Source organism: Uranotaenia lowii, chromosome 3 (genome assembly GCF_029784155.1).
Source record: "Uranotaenia lowii strain MFRU-FL chromosome 3, ASM2978415v1, whole genome shotgun sequence".
Classification (NCBI taxonomy): domain Eukaryota; kingdom Metazoa; phylum Arthropoda; class Insecta; order Diptera; family Culicidae; genus Uranotaenia; species Uranotaenia lowii.
In genome coordinates, this window is record NC_073693.1 from 1,912,974 (window position 1) to 1,935,575 (window position 22,602).

Consider the following 22,602-nt stretch of genomic DNA (forward strand, 5'->3'; position numbering starts at 1 on the left):
AGAATATTTTACAACTAGTATTCTTCCTCCGACCATTAAATTAACTCTTTTTAAAGCATTCATCCTTCTACACTTCATCTTCGGGGCTGAATTCCTGTTACAAGCTACAGCAAAGTCTATAATCGTCTTCGCTTAGCTTTGAATGGTTGTGTTTGCTATATATTCAATTTTAATCGATTCCACAGAGTGAGCCATCATCATCCTCAGGTAAATTAGCTTATCTCAACGAGAAAATCGTTAGATCATGAAGTTCTCGAGTAAGATTTTTCAAAATTGCGCATCATCGTACCGAGTCATATGGCCGTACCATTTTTGTCAATGGCTTAGGTATTTGGTATCAGCTTCCAAATAACCTACGAAACTGTAATTCTCTATTAACTTTTAGACGAGATTATAGAAACTTCCTCAATGTAAGAAAGCAGTTTTCGTAGATTTTAAAGATTTGATATTTCAATAGAATTGTTAGTTAGTTTACCAAAACACAAATCAGAGATGGACCTTAAATTAGTAACGCAAATTGTAGTTAATTATAAGGCATTTAATTACCTTCCTTCCTAATTTTCCTATGGAAAAATTCGTCCAAAATTCTATAGAAATCGCATTTCTAGGTTCATGCCTGAAATATTGCACCTCTCGTAACTTTTGATCTCATCGATTGAACTTTTCGAAAACTTCAGACATGCTAGCTTTATATTTCAACAATCACTGTGCAAAATTTCAATAAAAAATGTAGCGTAATTTCAGAGATATTGCAGTTTGAATGACAAAAGTCCAAAAAGTCCGATTTTCATAGAATTACTGTTTCTTAAGCCACACAAACTCCAGAAAGCTCAAATTTTGTGATATGACAGTGTGATAGTTGATCTATCTAACGCAAAAAATTTGATCAAAAAATATCATCAGAATAAAAAGTTATGGAAGTTCAAAGTCGAAGTGACATTGCGCGTGCTTCCAATTTCTCTACAATTATGAACGGTACTGTATAATGCGATTTTCCGTCGAGGTGTGAAATTATTACTCTGAAATCAATCAGGAATTTTTTGGACTTGCTTTCCATGGATCCTAAAAAAGAATGTAATGATGCAGAATTAAAGATTTCATGAATTCATTAGGGAACTAAGAACATATTTGTTTTTTCTGCAGCGCATGAAAAAAGTTACAAGCTGTCAAACTTAAAATAGAGTCAAATTTACATACTAGACCTGATGAGGGTTAATCGAAGAAATTTAAGAAAGTTCAATCAATTGTTTTCATTGAGCGATTAACTTATCTGACACAAAATAGTCATAGTTTATACTTTTAGAAACAATCTGTCTAGTAAGCAATATGTAAGTCTACACAATTGGTTCTGCAGTTAGACTCTGGATGCGAATATTCAAAATCCTAGCACAGAACTTAGGTTGCCAAAGACCTTGGACCTTGGATCCAACACTTTGGATCCAGCATCCAGAAAAGGGAATCCGGCATTCTGAATTAAGAACCGTAAATTACCAATCCACGATGGTATTCCTCTCGAATTCCAAACCAATGTTGATGTCACCATAGAGCACTTAGTTAGTACAATGTGTAACAACTGTAAGCAAGTAAGTGTCATTACACTTGGATCAACATGTGCTGTGCTGTGGGGTGCATCTCGAAGCTTCGTCGCGTCCCCCGCGAAAAGTGGCGTCGCGATGAAAGTGTTTGGGCGGGCGTTTTTTCGTTGTACACAAATCGACAGTTTATCGCAAAATAATACATTCATCCTGCCATGCCGTCGTCGACTCATGCCGCTTGTAAGCAAAAGACGCCGGTCAAATCAAGCCGCGCGACGACGACAACGACGTCTGAAATGGAGAGAAATAATCTGCACCGATGAATAAAAACGACCTGCCGAGGGCGCCAATCGAAGCAGAATTTACCAAACCACCAACGGGCCAACAAGCTTACTAGCATAGTTAGTGTGTGATCTCAGAGCAAAGGACGTTCTTCCTCTGCCGATTCTAATCTTTTACTTCCTTCTTAGAAAAACGATAAAAAAAATTCTTGCTGAGTACAACAGCGCGAGTTCACGAAATTCCTCGAACATCAGTGTATTTTGGGTCCCAAAAATAACAATACAGTCGTCAGTGTGGTGAAACAGGAAGAACCAAATCGTCGCGAAACGAGTGAATCTCTACGGGTTGTCAAAATCAACCACCAACAATCGTGAAAATCTAAGAAGCTGTGAAACAATCATCGAGCCGGAGACCATCGCCCAGGAGCACGCGGTTTAAGTTGGTTAGTTTAAGCCAACAAGTCGACGCAAACGGATCGTGCCAAAGCCAGAACAGATACTAAACGTAACGCATACTTTCAATTCAAACTTATCTTCTTCTAAGACTAATTAGGTGAGTTGAATTTTTTTTTAGCTATTGCAATGAGTGTACGTATTTATGAAAAAAGTGAACCCAGCTTAGATCCCAGGTGGCTTCCATCCCATTCCAAAGTGTGTGATTAATCGCGAAGCAAATGTGTGTAAATTAATGATTTGTTTATTGTGCCGAGAGGATTTGGACCGAGAAGTGAAAAAAAAAAATTATGACAAGGGATATTAACTTATACCTTCAGTTTATTTCTGAAGTGTGGTTTATTTGCATCGAGTGGAACAACAACAGTTATAAATATTATTTTCCCCGTCTGGGGGTCTTTGGGCGAGTGACATTTGCAACGAATTTTAGCGAATGCTATTGGGGATGCACATTGTCGGACAGTTAAAATTTTACGGACGATTTTAATGGTGTGATGAGTGGCAGAAGTGAGTAAGTTGGAATGATGATTGTTTGAAGTATTGATGTTTCAGCAATTGCAATCATCAAAAATGTAATTATTTAATCTGGCTTAAAAATTCCAGAACAATGTATATTTCGAGGTGAATTAAAAATACTACGTTCAATTGAAAAATAAAAAACTTAGATTAACGGATTGTAAGTTTGGGCCTTCAGTTCCAATGACATTAACAATCAGCTACTGAATTCAGTTGATATTTTTATTAATATTGATATGTGTGAATTAGAAGACTTAACATTAATTTCATGTGATATTCCGTTTGATTTCTACATTTTAGCGCTGATGTGGTCTAGTGGATAGGCTGGCGCGAGTCTGGTAACCCAGGCGTACTGGGTTCGATTACCAATATCGGCAAGAAAAACTTTTGGGTTCAAATCCCATAAGTTGCCGACAGGTAAGATGTGTTTAATTGTATAGATAATCATATATTTCAGAGGAAATGCATCTGGGGTTAATCTGAAGAGACTATTGCAAGCGGAGTGGATTGCCAACCATTGTAGGTCTCTGAAGGTTGAATGCCTTCCCTCGACGAACCATCGGCCGTGGAAGCCTGAGAAGCAATTCGAAGGCCAAGCCACAAAGACATAGGCTGGACCTAGCTACCGATGGGGGAACCATACATACATACATACATACATATTACGTAGCATTTCCACATTTTTTATTTCATTGTGTTTAAAATGTTATTTTGAAGCCAGATTTAGTTAAAAAAAATTACACTTAAAGTATGTATCGCAGTAAATAGATGAACTCGAGCACGAAAATAACGATGCCGTTACCTCTTTTTTTTTTTTCTAAATTTCGCTAAATTTCTTACACGATCGCTTTTACAATTTTATTCGACTAAAGAATTTAACTATAGGAATCAGTTTCAGGCTGGAACTTCTATGTGTATAACGAGATTGGAAAGTGAAATCAGATTTAAACACAGCAATAAAATTTAAAGAGATGGTTTTATTTCTTTAATATAATGATAAATATTAAAAAAAAAAAATCACAAAATTCATTGTTAATGTTGTTGTTTTCCTTTTAACCTTTAGAATAACATTTTCTCTGGTAAGCTTTGTTTTTGAAACAGCACTTCTCTTCTTGGACTGTTTGAATACGGGAAGCTTTTTTGATAAGGTCTTAGAAAGAGAACCCGTTAAAAACAGATTCAGCCAAACCTGCACCGGCGAGTTTACCAGAATACCAGAATACCAGAATTTGAACGATCTCACGTTACGTTATTCTTCCAGCTTTTTGCACGCATGTCGAGACTTGGCAATGTTCTGTCCCTTGGATGGTCATTGGTTTTAAAATTTCGCTTTTGAAAACGCCATGAAAAATCCATTCCTGTTTAAATATCAAATTAAATAGTTCATGAAGAGGATAAAAGTTGATCATAAAATACTCACTTTCAGATCCAGCTATTTTTAATTTTTGCGAATGTCTTTTGCATCGACGATAAACATGGGCCAACATTCCTGAAAACGAAGAATTGTGTCAAAAAACTATCACTAATAGCACCTAATAGTTTTGCTCTGATGTGTTAACAATATTGACATGACTAACTAGCAGAAAAAATCCTCCTGAGTTCCACAATCCGTTTCTTCCGTTTCGAAACGAACTAAATTTAAAATGTCATTTGGAATAAACATTGACTACTTGATGTTATTCTACACAGCAGGTTATAATACTACACAAATTAAGGGAATTTTCAGCAAAGCGAAACAACACGTGTCATATCAATCAGCCATCGCCTACTTTCGCCGTTTTATTACACACATTACAGTTTTATTACATACAAAATACAAATTAAAATTAAATACAAAAACTGACATAAATTAGTCGCAACTTTTTTTCCACTTGAAATATTTGTAGTCTGGACAACATATAGAATATTCTATATGTGAAATACAAATTTTTGCAGCAGTTTTCAGTGAATTCTTAAGATGTTTCATACGACGTGATAAAAGATCAGGCCAGAAATATCGATTTTTCTTTGAAGATTTAATACTTTTTTAAAATCAGATTTTAACATTATTCTGAAGCAACCGCTCTGAAAAAATTATCAAAATTGTCAAAAATGTCAAAATTGTCAAAATTGTCAAAATTGTCAAAATTGTCAAAATTGTCAAAATTGTCAAAATTGTCAAAATTGTCAAAATTGTCAAAATTGTCAAAATTGTCAAAATTGTCAAAATTGTCAAAATTGTCAAAATTGTCAAAATTGTCAAAATTGTCAAAATTGTCAAAATTGTCAAAATTGTCAAAATTGTCAAAATTGTCAAAATTGTCAAAATTGTCAAAATTGTCAAAATTGTCAAAATTGTCAAAATTGTCAAAATTGTCAAAATTGTCAAAATTGTCAAAATTGTCAAAATTGTCAAAATTGTCAAAATTGTCAAAATTGTCAAAATTGTCAAAATTGTCAAAATTGTCAAAATTGTCAAAATTGTCAAAATTGTCAAAATTGTCAAAATTGTCAAAATTGTCAAAATTGTCAAAATTGTCAAAATTTTCAAAATTTTCAAAATTTTCAAAATTTTCAAAATTGTCAAAATTGTCAAAACTGTCAAAACTGTCAAAACTGTCAAAATTGTCAAAATTGTCAAAATTGTCAAAATTGTCAAAATTGTCAAAATTGTCAAAATTGTCAAAATTGTCAAAATTGTCAAAATTGTCAAAATTATCAAAATTGTCAAAATTGTCAAAATTGTCAAAATTGTCAAAATTGTCAAAATTGTCAAAATTGTCAAAATTGTCAAAATTGTCAAAATTGTCAAAATTGTCAAAATTGTCAAAATTGTCAAAATTGTCAAAATTGTCAAAATTGTCAAAATTGTCAAAATTGTCAAAATTGTCAAAATTGTCAAAATTGTCAAAATTGTCAAAATTGTCAAAATTGTCAAAATTGTCAAAATTGTCAAAATTGTCAAAATTGTCAAAATTGTCAAAATTTTCAAAATTGTCAAAATTGTCAAAATTGTCATCCACCGGTGTTCATGGCTTACTTTGTTGTGAGATTATCAAATGTTTTGAGAACCATAGAATAAGTCTTAGAATTATTATTCAAGAAATGGCATATCGATCATTATCTCAACATAAATTAGGCCGGAACAAATTTCAAATCCTTCGTTTGTCACTCGGAGTTGGAGCATCGCGAGGGGGGGAGGGTTACAATAAAAAATAATGCGAAAAACAAATAAATTGTGATAAATTACACGGAAGCTTGTATGCAACCAAGTTGCATACAGTATCATTGCACAAAATCTAAAAAAACAAATAATTTTTTATCGAAAAATTCAATAAAACCAAGAATACAGGAGGTGAAATAACTTCCATCTTCCAAATATTGTTTTTTTCTTCTTGTAATCTTTTGGATTCTTGATTTTTTTTTCGAAATTTACATTACATACTTGAAAATTTATTTATTTCCCCCTACAGGTTTTTGGAAATTTCGAAGGGGGGGGGGTGACAAAAGAAGAAATTAATATTTGTTCCAGCCTTAGTATGATAAACCAGAAATTTTGTTTCATATCCGTCGTAATTTCAGCATTGTTAATCGATTCTTATTATGACAAGATAGATTTTTGTCCAACATTCGCGCTATCTTAATTGGGCAATAAAGTATCTTAGTTCTTAGATATAATTCAAACGAAAACATTTCGATTGTACTATTCAAAACCACATTCATTTAGTTGATTTCATTCGCATTCCCTCACCTTTGAAGTGGTTTCTTTGTACATGTCTAGACATGACGCCGGTCTAACTTCTGGCATGGGCGTAGGAACCAGACTTCGTGGAATGCATCCAACTAGGAACCTACCTTGTGTAGGATTGAATCTACGGTCTCCAAACATGCCAACCAGCTAGTAAGGTATCAGTTGCATACACCTAATATTTATTTGATACGTTTGAGTAAAGTACCAGATAACTTTTTGCTCTTGCCCTGCAGCTGCCAACTGATCTTGTTTCCCCCCTAATAAAGGAGTAAGTAAAGTAAGGTGTTGAATTGTGTTGTAAAAGCATCACACTAAAAATAGCACTCGACAAAACTGAAGACTCTCCACACCATAGTCAAAACGTTGTAGCGCTTAGCCTGAGTGAGTGAGTGGAAAGTATTCAAGTAAGCAAGTGGTGTGTTGCGGGATGGAAAACATGTTTAGAATTTTCCCCATGACCTGTTTGTATTTTCCTGCTCAACAGAATCTCTCTGTCGTCGGTCTCGGTCTCGGTCTCTGGGAGCGTTGGATTTCTTGTCCCTACACCTTTCTTTTGTTTTAGGCTTGCCGTTCGCACTTGCCAAACCAGTTGAAAATATAAAACAGACCGAAGTGGAACAACTACAGGAGTAGGAAAAAGAGTCTCTGTTGACTTAAGTAGGTTGCTGATGATGTACACATGTTTTTGCATAATTCTCGAATCTCGACGAGATGCTCTTAGCTTTTGTTCCTGGTCGATGAGTGGAAATCATTCGAAATGATTGGTTTCAAATAAAAACTGGAATATTTAAATTGATGTACGCACATACAGCAACGTTTCAATTGGCCTGAATGATTCATTACAGTTCTGAGTGTACAAATGAAATAAAAAAACGTCTGATACCGGTTATCTATCGGAAATACATCCATCATTGAACAACTTGACCTAGCACCTTAATGTGGTTGATAATAAAAATGGGACTCACTGAGCAGAGCACACGTTAAGCAAGCTTCGCGCGCTGAATTGACCATTGTTCGATACAGAGTCCAGGATCAATAGCCCATTCGCCACAAATCAACACGTACATAATTTATGCTTCCTTTCATTTTTTCGCTCAACCAACCAGACATAGCAGCACCCGCAAAAAAAAAAAAAAAATTATAAAAACGGCAGCTGAATCACGTTTGTCGACTCATCCGTGCGCAACTCAGATTCGTTCGTTTAAGTTAGTGTTTGAGGTTAATTTTATGGGGATGCAAAATTGCTATCAGCCGCAGCTCGCAGGAAGATCATCAACGATGACGACATCGTTTTGTAGGACTCAAAGCAGAGAAAAAAAAACAGTCACAACACGAGAATCGTCTGTCCATTCATTCAATTAAAGGCAGACATCATCAAACAGGAGGAAATCAGGAAGAAGAAGCCTCCTACCAGACCATTCAGCTGTCTGGATCAATTGGTGTGTTAAAATGAATAATTTAGACGATTCACTCAAATCGTTGAGCAGCTGGACCGAAGCCTACAACATTTTTCGTGCTCCCTTCTGCCCACCTTCTTGCTAGCCCTCTCTTATGGTTGTTGATGTCGTGTTTCGGGTTCGTGGAAAAGCGTGATTAACAGTTGAAGTGGAGATAATCAGAATTATTGACACGATTAAAGCCGTTGCCAACTTTCCGAGCTGAGTTATGTTTAAACTACTTAGAATTGTTTCTCTAATGGATGATTGTATTTTATTAGAACATCCACGATAATTTTAAAACAATTAATCAGTTTGTTTAGATCTCATGATCAGAAGAGTGTAAACAACTTATTTTAGCCAGATTTTAGGGAATAATAGATAAATAGGGAATAATAGATAGATAGGGAGATAGAGTCAAAGAAAAGGCTGCTTGCTTATGCTTATGATACATACACAGTCAGATCATGTTAGCATTCCGGTGAGTAGTTAATGAAGGTACATTTACTACTCATCTTCACTAGGCCAGGCCCACTGTGCAGTATAGGATGCATAGACAAATGGGAGCACAAATGCTAGAAAGTAGTGAGCTTCTAGACTCCGACCCCCGATAAATATTTCTTATGTGAGTGGAAAAGGGGTTATTTTACAGAGAAATTCCAAATATCAATTTTGAATTTCTTGTATTATCTTGTATTTCTTGAATTATTGTAACATTTGGTACTTTACCCTTTCCAAAGAGTTCATGGTAAATTAACACTATTTATACCGGAGGGGGTCAAATGACATTTTTTGAACTTCAAATGTCTATAACTCCTATTGTTTTCATTTTTTCAGAAATTTTTCTTCATGACTATTTTTATTTTCAAAATGCACGTGTTTTTGCATCAAAATATTATTTTTTAAGTTTGTAGATTTCGAAATACGTATGTGGTATACCTATTTATACCGCCGGGGGTCAAATGACCCCTTACACATTTTCCGCTAAAACTCTGTTGTTTCTCAACCGATTTTTACAAATTTTATAGTTTTGGAAAGCTTGTAACGTGACTCAAATATTGTTCTCAGACAATATTCAGCTACAATCATGGATTTTGAAGTTATTCGTAGTATAAGAAAAAAAATCCAAAAAATATGCTTCGGGAAAATGGCTGTAAGTCAGTTTATAGGAGCACGAAAAAAAATTCATTTGGTGCCTGAAAAACCTGAAGTTAGAAGCTATACGTTGCACATATGGAAAAAAAATTAAGTTTTTTTTTAGAGATCATGACCACAAAAAATGTAAAAAAGTGGTGTAAAAAACGTACTTTTTAATGAACCATTCACCAAAGCTGTCCCGGTCACAGTAGAAATTTTTTGAAAAGTGAATTAGAAAATTGACGTTATTTGTGACATTTTGGCATCTTTAGATTTATAAAACACGAAACACAGAATTTTTTACAGATATTCAAATGTAGCTGTTTTTTGACTTTTTTATCAATTTACTTTTTCTGTGACTATTCTTACACTTACGATCGGCTTTGCACTGGATTTTCAGTATGTAAACAAAAGATTTAAAGAATAAATTTATATGCACAAAAAAGGAAATTTCATATCGATTCTAGTGATGTAATTATATTGGCGGTGCAATGCGTGACAAAAATATGATAAATAAAATAGTGAAGTAGTTTCAGAATTTTGAAAAGTCAGCACCAATTCCTGCTTGGCAGACGGGCGCTGTGGGTGGTAATATTTCACAGCTATTTTGCACACGAAGACGGGCGAAAGGAAACGAAAAAACAAACGAGCATTCGCTCAAGTTTTCTGGTTTTACTTTCAGAAATATATTTATCATATTTTTGTCACGCATTGCACCGCCAATATAATTACATCACTAGAATTGGTATGAAATTTCCTTTTTTGTGCATATAAACTTATTCTTTAAATCTTTTGTTAACATACTGAAAATCCAGTGCAAAGCCGATCGTAAGTGTAAGAATAGTCTCAGAAAAAGTAAATTAATAAAAAAGTCAAAAAACAGCTACATTTGAATATCTGTAAAAAATTCTGTGCTTCGTGTTTTATAAATCTAAAGATGCCAAAATGTCACAAATAATGTCAATTTTCCAATTCACTTTTCAAAAAATTTCTACTGTGACTGGGACAGCTTTGGTGATTGGTTCATTAAAAAGTACGTTTTTACACCACTTTTCTACATTTTTTGTGTTCATGATCTTGAAAAAAAATTTAATTTTTTTTTCATATGTGCAACGTATAGCTTCTAACTTCAGGTTTTTTAGGCACCAAATGAATTTTTTTTCGCGCTCCTATAAACTGACTTACAGCCATTTTCCCGAAGCATGTTTTTTTGGATTTTTTTTCTTATACTACGAATAACTTCAAAATCCATGATTGTAGCTGAATATTGTCTGAGAACAATATTTGAGTCACGTTACAAGCTTTCCAAAACTATAAAATTTGTAAAAATCGGTTGAGAAACAACAGAGTTTTAGTGGAAAATGTGTAAGGGGTCATTTGACCCCCGGCGGTATAAATAGGTATATACAAAGTGCCGGTATGTTTAGTGTTAAAAGAATTAACTAGCCAAACTTTTGTTTTCACGAATAACGGAACCAAAAAATTCTTTGAATGCTCCCTACTTCAACCTTACTAATAAATGCATTAAGTGCATTGGCTCTACGATCGCAGATTTTTTTTTTCCAATCGCAGCACTCCGAAAAGTTTTCACTGGCTCGCACGTAAGTCACAAACATGTAATAAACATTAAATAAACAAAAATCCCCCAGAAATAGATAAAAGACTTCCAAAATACAAAAAAAAAAATAAAAACCTTTAAAAATAGATTGATTGAAGGGACCACGATTAAAAAAAATAAGTGAACCACATAACCACATTTAGCTAACTATTCTTAAAAATCTGAGATACTCAAATATATTGAAAATTTGGATATTTCCATGAGAAATTTCCAGGAAAATATTCTTCTAAATTTACGTATTGGTAATAATTATAATGGAATGTACTCACCAAATAATCTTTGGGCCCTGATAGTCGTTGATCGATTCAACTTTCCAGTCAACTCTTGGCGGATTCCCGCTCTACACAGCGTCTGAGGAAAACCACGCTCAAAGTCTTTATTTCGCCGAGGGAGACTGTTACTTTCCTGATGATCACTTTTCACAATTGACACACCTGGAAGTACGTTATTTCATTTTTTTCATGTTTTGAATCAACTTTGACCACTACAATATTTAAAAATAAAAATTTTCCTGACGGTGTGAAAATAAAACTTGTCTGTTTCCAACGAATCATGGCCTCCTCTTCCCCAATAGAGCCAAGAGAAAGGTAGCATTTTGAAACTATTGAACATTCAATCTGTAGATTACAAATTCCAAAGTATTTAAAAATAATAAAAAATATGAAAGTGTCTATGGACCACCATAAGGCGACTGTCAATCACTTTAAAATTCGAATAGACAAATTTTTTTTAAATGGATATTTTTCTGAAAAATAACTTTAAGGCCGCAATCAATCTAAACTAAGGTTGCCAGGTTGCCCGGATATTTGTTACTAAATTTGAGAACAGTCCGGCCCGGCCCGGTTGCCCGAATTTCATTGAAAAATGCCCTGATTTTGTCCGGATTTATTTACTTTATTTGGAAAATTTAACAAAAAAAATAACAACAAACACCTTCAAAACGAAATTTTTTGAGCAAGTTTTATAAAAATAATCATGAAAGGTTTTTGGAAGCCTGATGGAAAAAAAAATTATATTATTGTCGTCAATTTGAAATCGAATGCCCAGATTTTGCTAGGTTTTTATATAAACACTGCTTGGTTTGTCCGGCCCGGATATGTGCTGAAAAAATTCTGTCAACCTTAATCTAAACTGTGAGCCGGTCAACAGTAGTCCAATTCCCAAAAACCTATCAAAAAATATGTTTTCTACATTTTTCGCACGGAAATTTACTAGAATTGTTCAATTTTCATTATTCCTCTGAAAACAATTTATTGTTTTCATATTTACTCCAAATTTTTTAAAAACTTTATCGACTGAATTTGAAACTTTTTAATACCTCAGTTAGGTATTCCCAGTGTAAAAGTTTTCTCACAGCTTGCTGCAAAATGTCTCATATTTTAAAAAGGTTTGTTGAGGCTAAACCCACAAATTCTATAGTTTTTTGAGAAATTTTTGAGAAATTATAAAATTTCAGCTTCGTCTAATCAAACAAATTTTCATAAAATTTGGTGTAAAGTATGCCTAGTAAAAATATAAAAATTATAGCAAAGCAAAATACATTCGGATCTTATTATTTATTCTTCATTCAATGTTAGCAAATTATTGTGTAATTTTAAACAATATTTCAACTCCCTTCCTAGAGTAATCTTATGACTATCAGCTCCACGGTTTCGTGTTGCCAAAAAATGCCGGAACTCTGTGAAATATATGGATGGATAATCTTGACCACTTCAAAAATCAACTTTCTGGGTCGTGGACCACTGTGTGACCGTGCGCTCAAGGTGGTTCTTGTACATTTGTTTGGATAGATTTTAAATCACTAGCAATCAAGTAATTTTTAAGACCCTATAACGGGAATCGAAATCTTTTTGGTAGGAAAAGCCAAAATCTACAATTAAGAATACTTCAAAAACAGAATAATGCCCTCATATTGAAAAAAAAAACTACAATTAGGGACATAATGAGCTCCTGGAGCGAAATTGACACCCTCTCCTCCTATTTTTTTAAAGTACACGGAAAATAATAAAAAAGTTAAAATTTATCGTGAAGCAGAGATGATTATTTTCACCCATCTTTCTTGGTAAATTTAACCTTTTTTTAATTCTTCCAACCTTCGAATTTACCTTTTTTTCATTCGCCCAGCAGAAAAGTAAATTTTACCTTTTTGGGATTCACTGGCCAAAAAGGTACATTTTACTGGTTTTCATTCACTGAATAAGAAGGTTGTGTTAAGGTTTGTCACCAATATAATAATAAATAAGTTTTGATTTTTATTTTAGATTGTTTGTTGTTTTGAGGATCTATGATCAATCATAGGTTACTGTTTCAAAACAAGATTCTTTTTTAAGATGATCCGGCCAGAGCTGGTAATGATGATGGTTAACGACTGACATTTAATGAAAATGCCAGCTAGATCGAAATCATCATCATTTCTTGAACCAAAAGCATGCCATCATAACACGTAGTAGATCAGTCTAGAGCGTTTTCGTTGATAGCTTCGACCCATACCCAATCACTTTGTTAATTGTAGTGACAGACCCAGATGCTGAGATTTAGTGAACAAACGTATGTCAACGTGCTACTGAGTTGGTGATCGACATTTTATGATCTTTAATAATCACAGAAAATGGGGTGATATTTAGCAAAATTCGGGTTTTCATTCATGCACACGTGACTGTGCGTTAAATCTGAATGGGAAATAAAAAGGCGGGAAAATCCTATGTCTCTGAAACAGATTGAAGTTCATTTTATGGGCTACCTAGTAAGCAGCTCGACTACATAACAATAATATGGAAATTTCGCTGTTGCCAGGTTAGATGAGAAATAAAAACCTTTAAATATCAACAGCCGGCATGGGAAGGAAATTTTAGAAGGCCGTCAACTCAATGGAAACCAATGATATTGAATATTTACTATGCTTACTATCATTGAGTTCTCACGATGATGTTTATCAGCCTGCTAATGATCCCTGACTGCGGCTCGGTGCATAATTGGAGTTTGGGAAAGTGATGATGATTGAAAAAAAAAAACAGTAGCCATCTTTTATGCTGTCAATTTTTCCCAGCTCTGGATCCGGCTCGATAAGCTTTGTTTTTTCCTTGAATTTTCCAGATGAAAACACTTTTGCTTTCTTTTGGACATCAACGCTACCTTCTCCGTGTCCTTCCGCGCAACCATGGCCGCTGAATCCTGACTCATCCGGCCAACTGGAGGATAATATTAATTGTCTGTGGTTGTTCCGGAATGACGTAGAAAATACTTCGAATCTCACTGGACCAATCTGTAATAAACTAGCACAACTGAATGAAATTTAAGCTAAATTTACCGCTCTGTCCGATTTTCATAACTTGCACAAGAATGCAAAACTTGTTTCTCAATGAAACGTCCATCAACCTCCATAAATGGTTTCAGAAAATATTTATCATTTTTCTAGGTGAACTGTACAGATTTTTTTGGCTCAATCCGGGTCAATTTCACCTCGCTACGAGGAAAGCTATACCTTGCCACAAGGTAAGTTTTACCTCGAAAAGGTGAAAATTACCATTTTTTGATTTAACTTTTTTCTCGGTGAATTTATTCTGCTCAATTCAGGTAAACTTCACCTAGCTACGAGGTAAGCTTTACCTGTTTGGATTTAACTTTTTCTAGGAATTCTACCTTTTTTGTCTGCTCTATTCAGGTAAACTTGATCTCGTTGTGAGGTGAGTTTCACCTTGACGAGGTTAAAGTTACCTTTTTGGATTTCAGGAGCTGATTTTTGAGATTTAGATTTAGATTTTAGATTTAGAAAGAAATTTTTTCATGTAAATTAAAATTGTTTTTGGAAACAGTGACGTCACAGCCTCTACCAATACTAAAGCAGGGCTGCCTTAGCACTACCTGCTTTAAATATTCCTTGATTCAGTTTGTCGTTAATGCAACTTACGTCGGTTGCAAGACATGCATTTGAAAAAGCAATATCAATAATATCTTTAAAAAACGCAATTCTAGGAACTGAATTGAATTCAAAGGCTTTTGACGAGCTATTACCAAGTTTATGGCTATGACCTCAGCCATGTAAACTATAAAAATTCAACACCTATCAAGCTGTCTCCTATTGCCGCACTAATGCCTGTCTATCCACCTTTCATTCTGCCGCACATGCCATTAAAATTATAATCATACAAATTACGGCGATTACAATCATATAACAATATAAAAATTCAAATAAATTTCAACACTGTTTATAATTTGAACTTGTGAATTTGAAACAGCGGACGTTCAAACAATCGAATGAGGCTCGCAACCTGCAGTTTGCCGACCTCTGCCACAGAGGTATTCTATGTTTTTCTGATTTAGCAAATTTATTTCACATGCGGTTTTATTCTTCGAATTGAAAATTCGATTTTTATCGAAGTTTACAAAATCTACTACATTTTTTGTAACGATTTCCTATACTCCATGAAGTGAAATAAACTAAAAAATTATTTGTTTACCCTATCTCCTTTTTTTCACAGATAAATAAACCAACAATCAAAATGGCCCTAGCTGAGAGCACCACCAAGACCGAAATGACTTTCACCGAATCGCAGACCCCGGTCATCTCGAAGGAGGTGATTGTGGAAAAGTCCTCGGCCGGCCTTTCGGAGAAGAGCATCACCCAGTCGAAGAGCTTCGGCTCCAGCAGCGAGAAGGAAATGGTCGAGGAAAGTGCCAACTCCATCACCAAAACGTCGGAAAAGTCGGAATCCTCCTTCGCCTCGGAACGCAGCGTTTCGGAGAAGATCGAGGAAGGGGTTGGGGCCCTGGGATCTTCCCTGTTGTCGTCGGCCTCGTCCCTGGTCAGTTCCGTGTCCAGCAGCAGCAGCAAAGTTGTGTCCTCTTCCTTCAGCTCGTCGTCTTCGATCTCCTCCTCATCGACCCTGTCCAGCATCAAATCGTCCTCGTTCGACGCCAACAGTGCCATCGATGAATTTTTCAAGAACTAACCTGTTTTTTCCGATTGCAAATATTATTCAGGTATTAAGGAAGAAAAAAAAACGAACAGTTAGATTGTCGAATATACCTGACTGTATACGGTTTCGTTTGGCTTTTGATGTCGTCGTGTTCAAACGTCTGAGATTTTATGTTTATAATTTTAAATATTATCTTTAGCGAATGTGCATCGTTTTAAAAATAAAAATCCGCATCATCAGTGCGGGATGACGGAATGGAAAAACAATAAAATTTGTATTCAGAGACAACCTTTGCTGGTTTGATTTATTCTCTAATACACATTTTCCGAAATACCGGATTTCCCGTAGGAATTCGACTTTTCCGCGTAAATATTTCTTACGTATTTCGAAGGTTGGCCATAAGAAGCTATCTAGGTAGGTACTCTACGCGGAACACCGCAGGTTGCAATAGAACAGATGCTCTGAGTGGGGAAGCAGGGAGATGAAAATATCAACCATTATTGACCAGTTCTTGCTCCTCCGTGTGTTTTGTGCGGGTGACAAACATTTGCTAAAAATACTCGAAAGACCGCACGGAAAGAACGTTTTGTTTGTAGAGAAGGAAAAGAAACACAAGCGAAAAATTTTGCTCACCTTTTTCCACCTCATGGTGGAAAATCTCGAGATTACTCTCGTCATTCCTCTTGCTTCCCTTCCATCCATCCATCCATCGAGGGGAAAAAGGCTAAAAGGTTGGAATTTCAATGGCTCGTTTGCGAATTTCATACTTTTTGCTTTATTAACGCGTTCGACGAACACCTTCTCGTTTTATTCGTTTCAGGTGTAGGTACCTGCTGTTTGTCGATTCTAAAATTATCAAAATCGGTCATGGGTAGAGAAAAGACTGAATGCAGCAAACGACACGAGGAGAGACTTTTGTCGGAATAATTTTTCGATTTATGATAGGCCGGTGGAGAGCAGAAGAGTTTCCAATTGCGAATTCGAAATAAAACAGTCTATTTTATTTGAATCCACGTAGAAATTTAAATTTTTCGAACTTCATACTTTCAGTATCTAGATTTCAGACTCAGATTGAATTACGCTTTAGTAGAATTTCAATCTCTTCAAAAAAAAAACATGAAGTTTCATTGATATACTCTATTAGACTGAGTCGATTTGGGGTCATTCTTGAATTTCTCAAACCCTGGGATCTTAAATGCTTCGTTTTGTCCAAAACTCATCCATGATTTTTTGCAGAATTTTTAAGAAACGTTTACATGAGTAAATTTGCACTTTTAGGTTTGTATGGGAAAATTGAATATTTTGTACTGAAAAATCAACATCATTATTGTTTCTTCTGTGGAACCGAGCCTGCTAATGGTTTTTGTGCCACTTTATGAACTCCTTCAAGGAAATTTTCCGCTAAACAACTTTGTCGCATATTATAACTTCTTATCTTTTTATACAAAAAAGTTATTAGCTCTTTAACAGATGTATGTCTTTTGGCATTGATAAACCATGAACTCAATTAACATCACTACTGGGTGCCTAGCGAGGTATTCCAAGACCACTTTTCATGCCATACTTCGTGGGGCACAAGCAGTGGTGTCAATTGAATTTATGGTTTATCAATCCAAAAAGACATACATCTGATAAACAGCTAATAACTTTTTTTTCGAAAAACATACGAAGTTATGATATTCCACAAAGTTGTTTAAAGGAGAATTTCCTTGTAGGAATTTATAAATTGGTACAAAAACCATTTGCAGGCTCGGTTCCACAGAAGAATCAAAAATGATGTTTATTTTTCAGTACAAAATATTCAATTTTCCCATACAAACCTAAAAGTTCAAATTTACTCATGTAAACGTTTCTTAAAAATTCTGCAAAAAATCATGGATGAGTTTTGGACCAAGACGAAGCTTTTAAGACCCCAGGGTTTGAGAAATTCAAAAATGACCCCATTTTGTCATTTTTGTCATTTTTGTCATTTTTGTCATTTTTGTCATTTTTGTCATTTTTGTCATTTTTGTCATTTTTGTCATTTTTGTCATTTTTGTCATTTTTGTCATTTTTGTCATTTTTGTCATTTTTGTCATTTTTGTCATTTTTGTCATTTTCGTCATTTTCGTCATTTTTTTCACTTTTGTCATTTTTGTCAATTTTGTCATTTTTGGAATTTTTTTAATTTTTGTTTTTCTTGTTATTCTTGAAATTTTTGTATTTTTTGTAATTTTTGCAATTTCTGTATTTATGTTATTTTTGTAATTGCTTTAATTTGTGTTATTTTGGTTATTTTTGTAATTTGTTTTATTTTTGTAAATTTGGCATTTTTGTAGTTTTGTAATTTTTGTCATTTTTGTCATTTTTGTCATTTTTGTCATTTTTGTCATTTATTTTTGTCATTTTTGTCATTTTTGTCATTTTTGTAATTTTTGTAATTTATGTAATTTTTGTAATTTTTGTAATTTTTGTAATTTTTGTAATTTTTGTAATTTTTGTAATTTTTGTAATTTTTGTAATTTTTGTAATTTTTGTAATTTTTGTAATTTTTGTAATTTTTGTAATTTTTGTAATTTTTGTAATTTTTGTAATTTTTGTAATTTTTGTAATTTTTGTAATTTTTGTAATTTTTGTAATTTTTGTAATTTTTGTAATTTTTGTAATTTTTGTAATTTTTGTAATTTTTGTAATTTTTGTAATTTTTGTAATTTTTGTAATTTTTGTAATTTTTGTAATTTTTGTAATTTTTGTAATTTTTGTAATTTTTGTAATTTTTGTAATTTTTGTAATTTTTGTAATTTTTGTAATTTTTGTAATTTTTGTAATTTTTGTAATTTTTGTAATTTTTGTAATTTTTGTAATTTTTGTAATTTTTGTAATTTTTGTAATTTTTGTAATTTTTGTAATTTTTGTAATTTTTGTAATTTTTGTAATTTTTGTAATTTTTGTAATTTTTGTAATTTTTGTAATTTTTGTAATTTTTGTAATTTTTGTAATTTTTGTAATTTTTGTAATTTTTGTAATTTTTGTAATTTTTGTAATTTTTGTAATTTTTGTAATTTTTGTAATTTTTGTAATTTTTGTAATTTTTGTAATTTTTGTAATTTTTGTAATTTTTGTAATTTTTGTAATTTTTGTAATTTTTGTAATTTTTGTAATTTTTGTAATTTTTGTAATTTTTGTAATTTTTGTAATTTTTGTAATTTTTATATTTTTTGTAATTTTTGTAATTTTTGTAATTTTTGTAATTTTTGTTATTTTTGTCATTTTTGTAATTTTTTAATTTTTGTAATTTTTGTAATTTTTGTAATTTTTGTAATTTTTGTAATTTTTATAATTTTTGTAATTTTTGTAATTTTTGTAATTTTTGTAATTTTTGTTATTTTTGTAATTTTTGTAATTTTTGTAATTTTTGTCATTTTTGTCATTTTTGTAATTTTTGTAATTTATGTAATATTTGAAATTTTTGTAATTTTTATAATTTTTGTAATTTTTGTAATTTTTGTTATTTTTGTAATTTTTGTAATTTTTGTAATTTTTGTAATTTTTGTCATTTTTGTTAATTTTGTAATTTTTGTAATTTTTGTAAATTTGGCATTTTTGTAGTTTTGTAATTTTTCTCATTTTTGTCATTTTTGTCATTTTTGTCATTTTTGTCATTTTTGTCATTTTTGTCATTTTTGTCATTTTTGTCATTTTTGTCTTTTTTGTCATTTTTGTCATTTTTGTCATTTTTGTCATTTTTGTCATTTTTGTCATTTTTGTCATTTTTGTCATTTTTGTCATTTTTGTCATTTTTGTCATTTTTGTCATTTTTGTCATTTTTGTCATTTTTGTCATTTTTGTCATTTTTGTCATTTTTGTCATTTTTGTCATTTTTGTCATTTTTGTCATTTTTGTCATTTTTGTCATTTTTGTCATTTTTGTCATTTTTGTCATTTTTGTCATTTTTGTCATTTTTGTCATTTTTGTCATTTTTGTCATTTTTGTCATTTTTGTCATTTTTGTCATTTTTGTCATTTTTGTCATTTTTGTAGTTTTGTAATTTTTGTAATTTATGTAATTTTTGTAATTTTTGTAATTTTTGTAATTTTTGTAATTATTGTAATTTTTGTAATTTTTGTAATTTTTGTAATTTTTGTAATTTTTGTAATTTTTGTAATTTTTGTAATTTTTGTAATTTTTGTAATTTTTGTAATTTTTGTAATTTTTGTCATTTTTGTAATTTTTGTAATTTTTGTAATTTTTGTAATTTTTGTAATTTTTGTAATTTTTGTAATTTTTTATAATTTTTGTAATTTTTGTCATTTTTGTAATTTTTGTAATTTTTGTAATTTTTGTAATTTTTGTAATTTTTGTAATTTTTGTAATTTTTGTAATTTTTGTAATTTTTGTAATTTTTGTAATTTTTGTAATTTTTGTAATTTTTGTAATTTTTGTAATTTTTGTAATTTTTGTAATTTTTGTAATTTTTGTAATTTTTGTTATCTTTGTTAATTTGATAATTCTTGTGATTTTTGTAATTATTGTAATTTTTGTAATTTTTGTAATTTTTGTAACTTTTGTAATTTTTGTAATTTTTGTTATTTTTGTCATTTTTGTAATTTTTGTAATTTTTGTAATTTTTGTAATTTTTGTAATTTTTGTAATTTTTGTAATTTTTATAATTTTTGTAATTTTTGTAATTTTTGTAATTTTTGTAATTTTTGTAATTTTTGTAATTTTTGTAATTTTTGTAATTTTTGTAATTTTTGTAATTTTTGTAATTTTTGTAATTTTTGTAATTTTTGTAATTTTTGTAATTTTTGTAATTTTTGTAATTTTTGTAATTTTTGTAATTTTTGTAATTTTTGTAATTTTTGTAATTTTTGTAATTTTTGTAATTTTTGTAATTTTTGTAATTTTTGTAATTTTTGTAATTTTTGTTATTTTTGTTATTTTTGTAATTTTTGTAATGTTTGTAATTTTTGTTATTTTTGTAATTTTTGTAATTTTTGTAATGTTTGTAATTTTTATCATTTTTTTAGTTCTTATAATTTTTTTTAATTTTTTGTGATTTTGTCATTTTTGTAATTTTTATATTTTTTGTAGTTCGTATGTTTTTTGTATTTTTTGTTATTTTTGTGATTTTTGTATTTTTTTTAAATTTTTCTAATTTTTGTAATGTTTGCAATTTTTTGAAATTTATGTTATTTTTGTGTTTTTTTTTTTTTAATATTTTGTCATTTTAGTTATCATTGTTATTTTTTTTTGTTATTTTTATAGTTTTGGTTATTTTTTAATTTTTTGTCATTTTCATTAGTTTTGTCATATTTGTCCTTTTTTCGTTTTAATTTAATTTTAGGAGATACAGATATATTTTTTAACTTTTTACTCCAAAATCTTAATTACGTCAAATTTAATTTTCTTCTTATGTAATTATATCCATCAAATTTTAATAAGAAACAATCCTTATCGTTTTAGAATTTAGCTTCCTTAGAAGCTATTTTTTTAGAAAATAATTTTTGAATTCAAACTACAAGTTTTCAATTCTAATGTGCGCGATTGTGGTTCAGATTGCAGAACCTTGGACCTTTTTCCGCTTTTAATTGTTTTTGGAATCATTTTCTAATACTTTAATTTATTTTCAATAGCTGAGCGGAAACGTTTAGTTGAACGTTTTGCTCTTTTTAATTGTTACCGATAAGAATTGATATTTTTTCAAGGTTAACTTTATAGTAATTTCTGCTGTCTTACCTCCGCTTAATTTTCCATTTTTTCTACACAAATTGAAGCTTTTTTACTTACTTGCAAGATGTAGCTAGGAAAGTAAGATCACTGTACTTTTTATTACCCTTTTTAAGTCTTCAAACGCCATGTAAATTGTGTTTAAAGTTGTTGAAATTTTCTCGTAGATATGTCACTTTCAAAGGGAGTTTTACAAACACGTGGTATCCGAAAAATTGAAGAAGCAGAAGAAAATCGATATCTTCGACTGCAAAATCCCAGCCTACTTGGTACCTTTTCTTTTTTTTTCTTTCAAGGGATTTCTCAATTTTGTAAAAGTCGAACAACGGGAACTTTGTCGTTAATTTTTAATTTTTTATTTATTCATTCTTTGTTTTAAACATTGATAGTTTTTGTTATGGTTTTCATTCAATCACATGGAAATCGTTTAAAGTTTTGCTTTTAAAACAGTTATAGGATATTCAAGTTGGGTTGATTAGTTAGATAGCATGTTATGTTCTAGAATGATTAATATACGTTTTTTTGGGTTTTTTCTTCATAGAATGGAGTTTAGTAAAACGACAACGTTTGAAGCGTTTTTTTGTTTGGTTTGGTTTGCTAAATTTCTAATAGACTAGTAGGAAACTTACGCCTAAATTGATATTGATTTTGTTTTCTCAACTCTATTCGTTTGTATGTTTTTTTTTTGTATTTTTTTCATAATTTTGTTACGGTAAATAGCTCCATTAATTTATTGTCACTCGATTTTCATTAGCTAAGGGTACTTATTTTCGTTCACACTCAAAACTACTCGGTTAAAAATATTTTGGCATAGTTTTCTTTCTTTACTTTTTTACCTTCGTGTAACCTCATCACAAAATGTCTTAGAGACTAATCTACCAGCTGTTCTCGTTAAAACTCTAAATGTGTCATTTTTCTCTAAAATATGCTACTGATAACAAGTGCGATTCCATCTGTTTATAATTGTTTCGATTATTGTTTTTTTTTCTTCAACTTTGTCTAAAACACCCCAACAATCAGTGGTATTGAAATATATATAGCTCTAAAGTCTTTCGGTTAGTTTGTTGTTTGTGTACTTGCTGTCTGGTTTTTTTTCAAATATAAATAGTTTTATTCACTTTGTTTTAGGTATGCATTTCTAAAGGTTTCTAGTTATACTTTCCGCGGTACATTAGTTTTGGTATTGTCACTGGGTGTTTCCATTTTTCTGGTATTTTGAATTCGTTCGGTGATTTGCGTTTGTTGTGGACTGGTTTGCTCTTATTTTTGAT

At 31.4% G+C, this 22,602-nt stretch overlaps 1 protein-coding gene across 3 annotated transcripts; it reads left to right on the forward strand.

The window, feature by feature from the left end:
- Window positions 1–1,868: 1,868 nt before the first annotated feature.
- Window positions 1,869–15,910, forward strand: LOC129757862 (uncharacterized). 3 transcript variants are annotated; one of them, XM_055755214.1, is made up of 2 exons: window positions 1,869–2,369; window positions 15,185–15,910. In XM_055755214.1, the coding sequence occupies exon 2, from the start codon at window positions 15,206–15,208 to the stop codon at window positions 15,653–15,655; it is 450 nt and encodes a 149-aa protein (XP_055611189.1). In that variant the 5' UTR covers window positions 1,869–2,369; window positions 15,185–15,205; the 3' UTR covers window positions 15,656–15,910. The 3 variants fall into 3 exon arrangements, with proteins under 3 accessions (XP_055611189.1, XP_055611188.1, XP_055611190.1); XM_055755213.1 differs by lacking the exon at window positions 1,869–2,369 and adding an exon at window positions 2,474–2,496; XM_055755215.1 differs by lacking the exon at window positions 1,869–2,369 and adding an exon at window positions 3,180–3,202.
- Window positions 15,911–22,602: the final 6,692 nt, after the last annotated feature.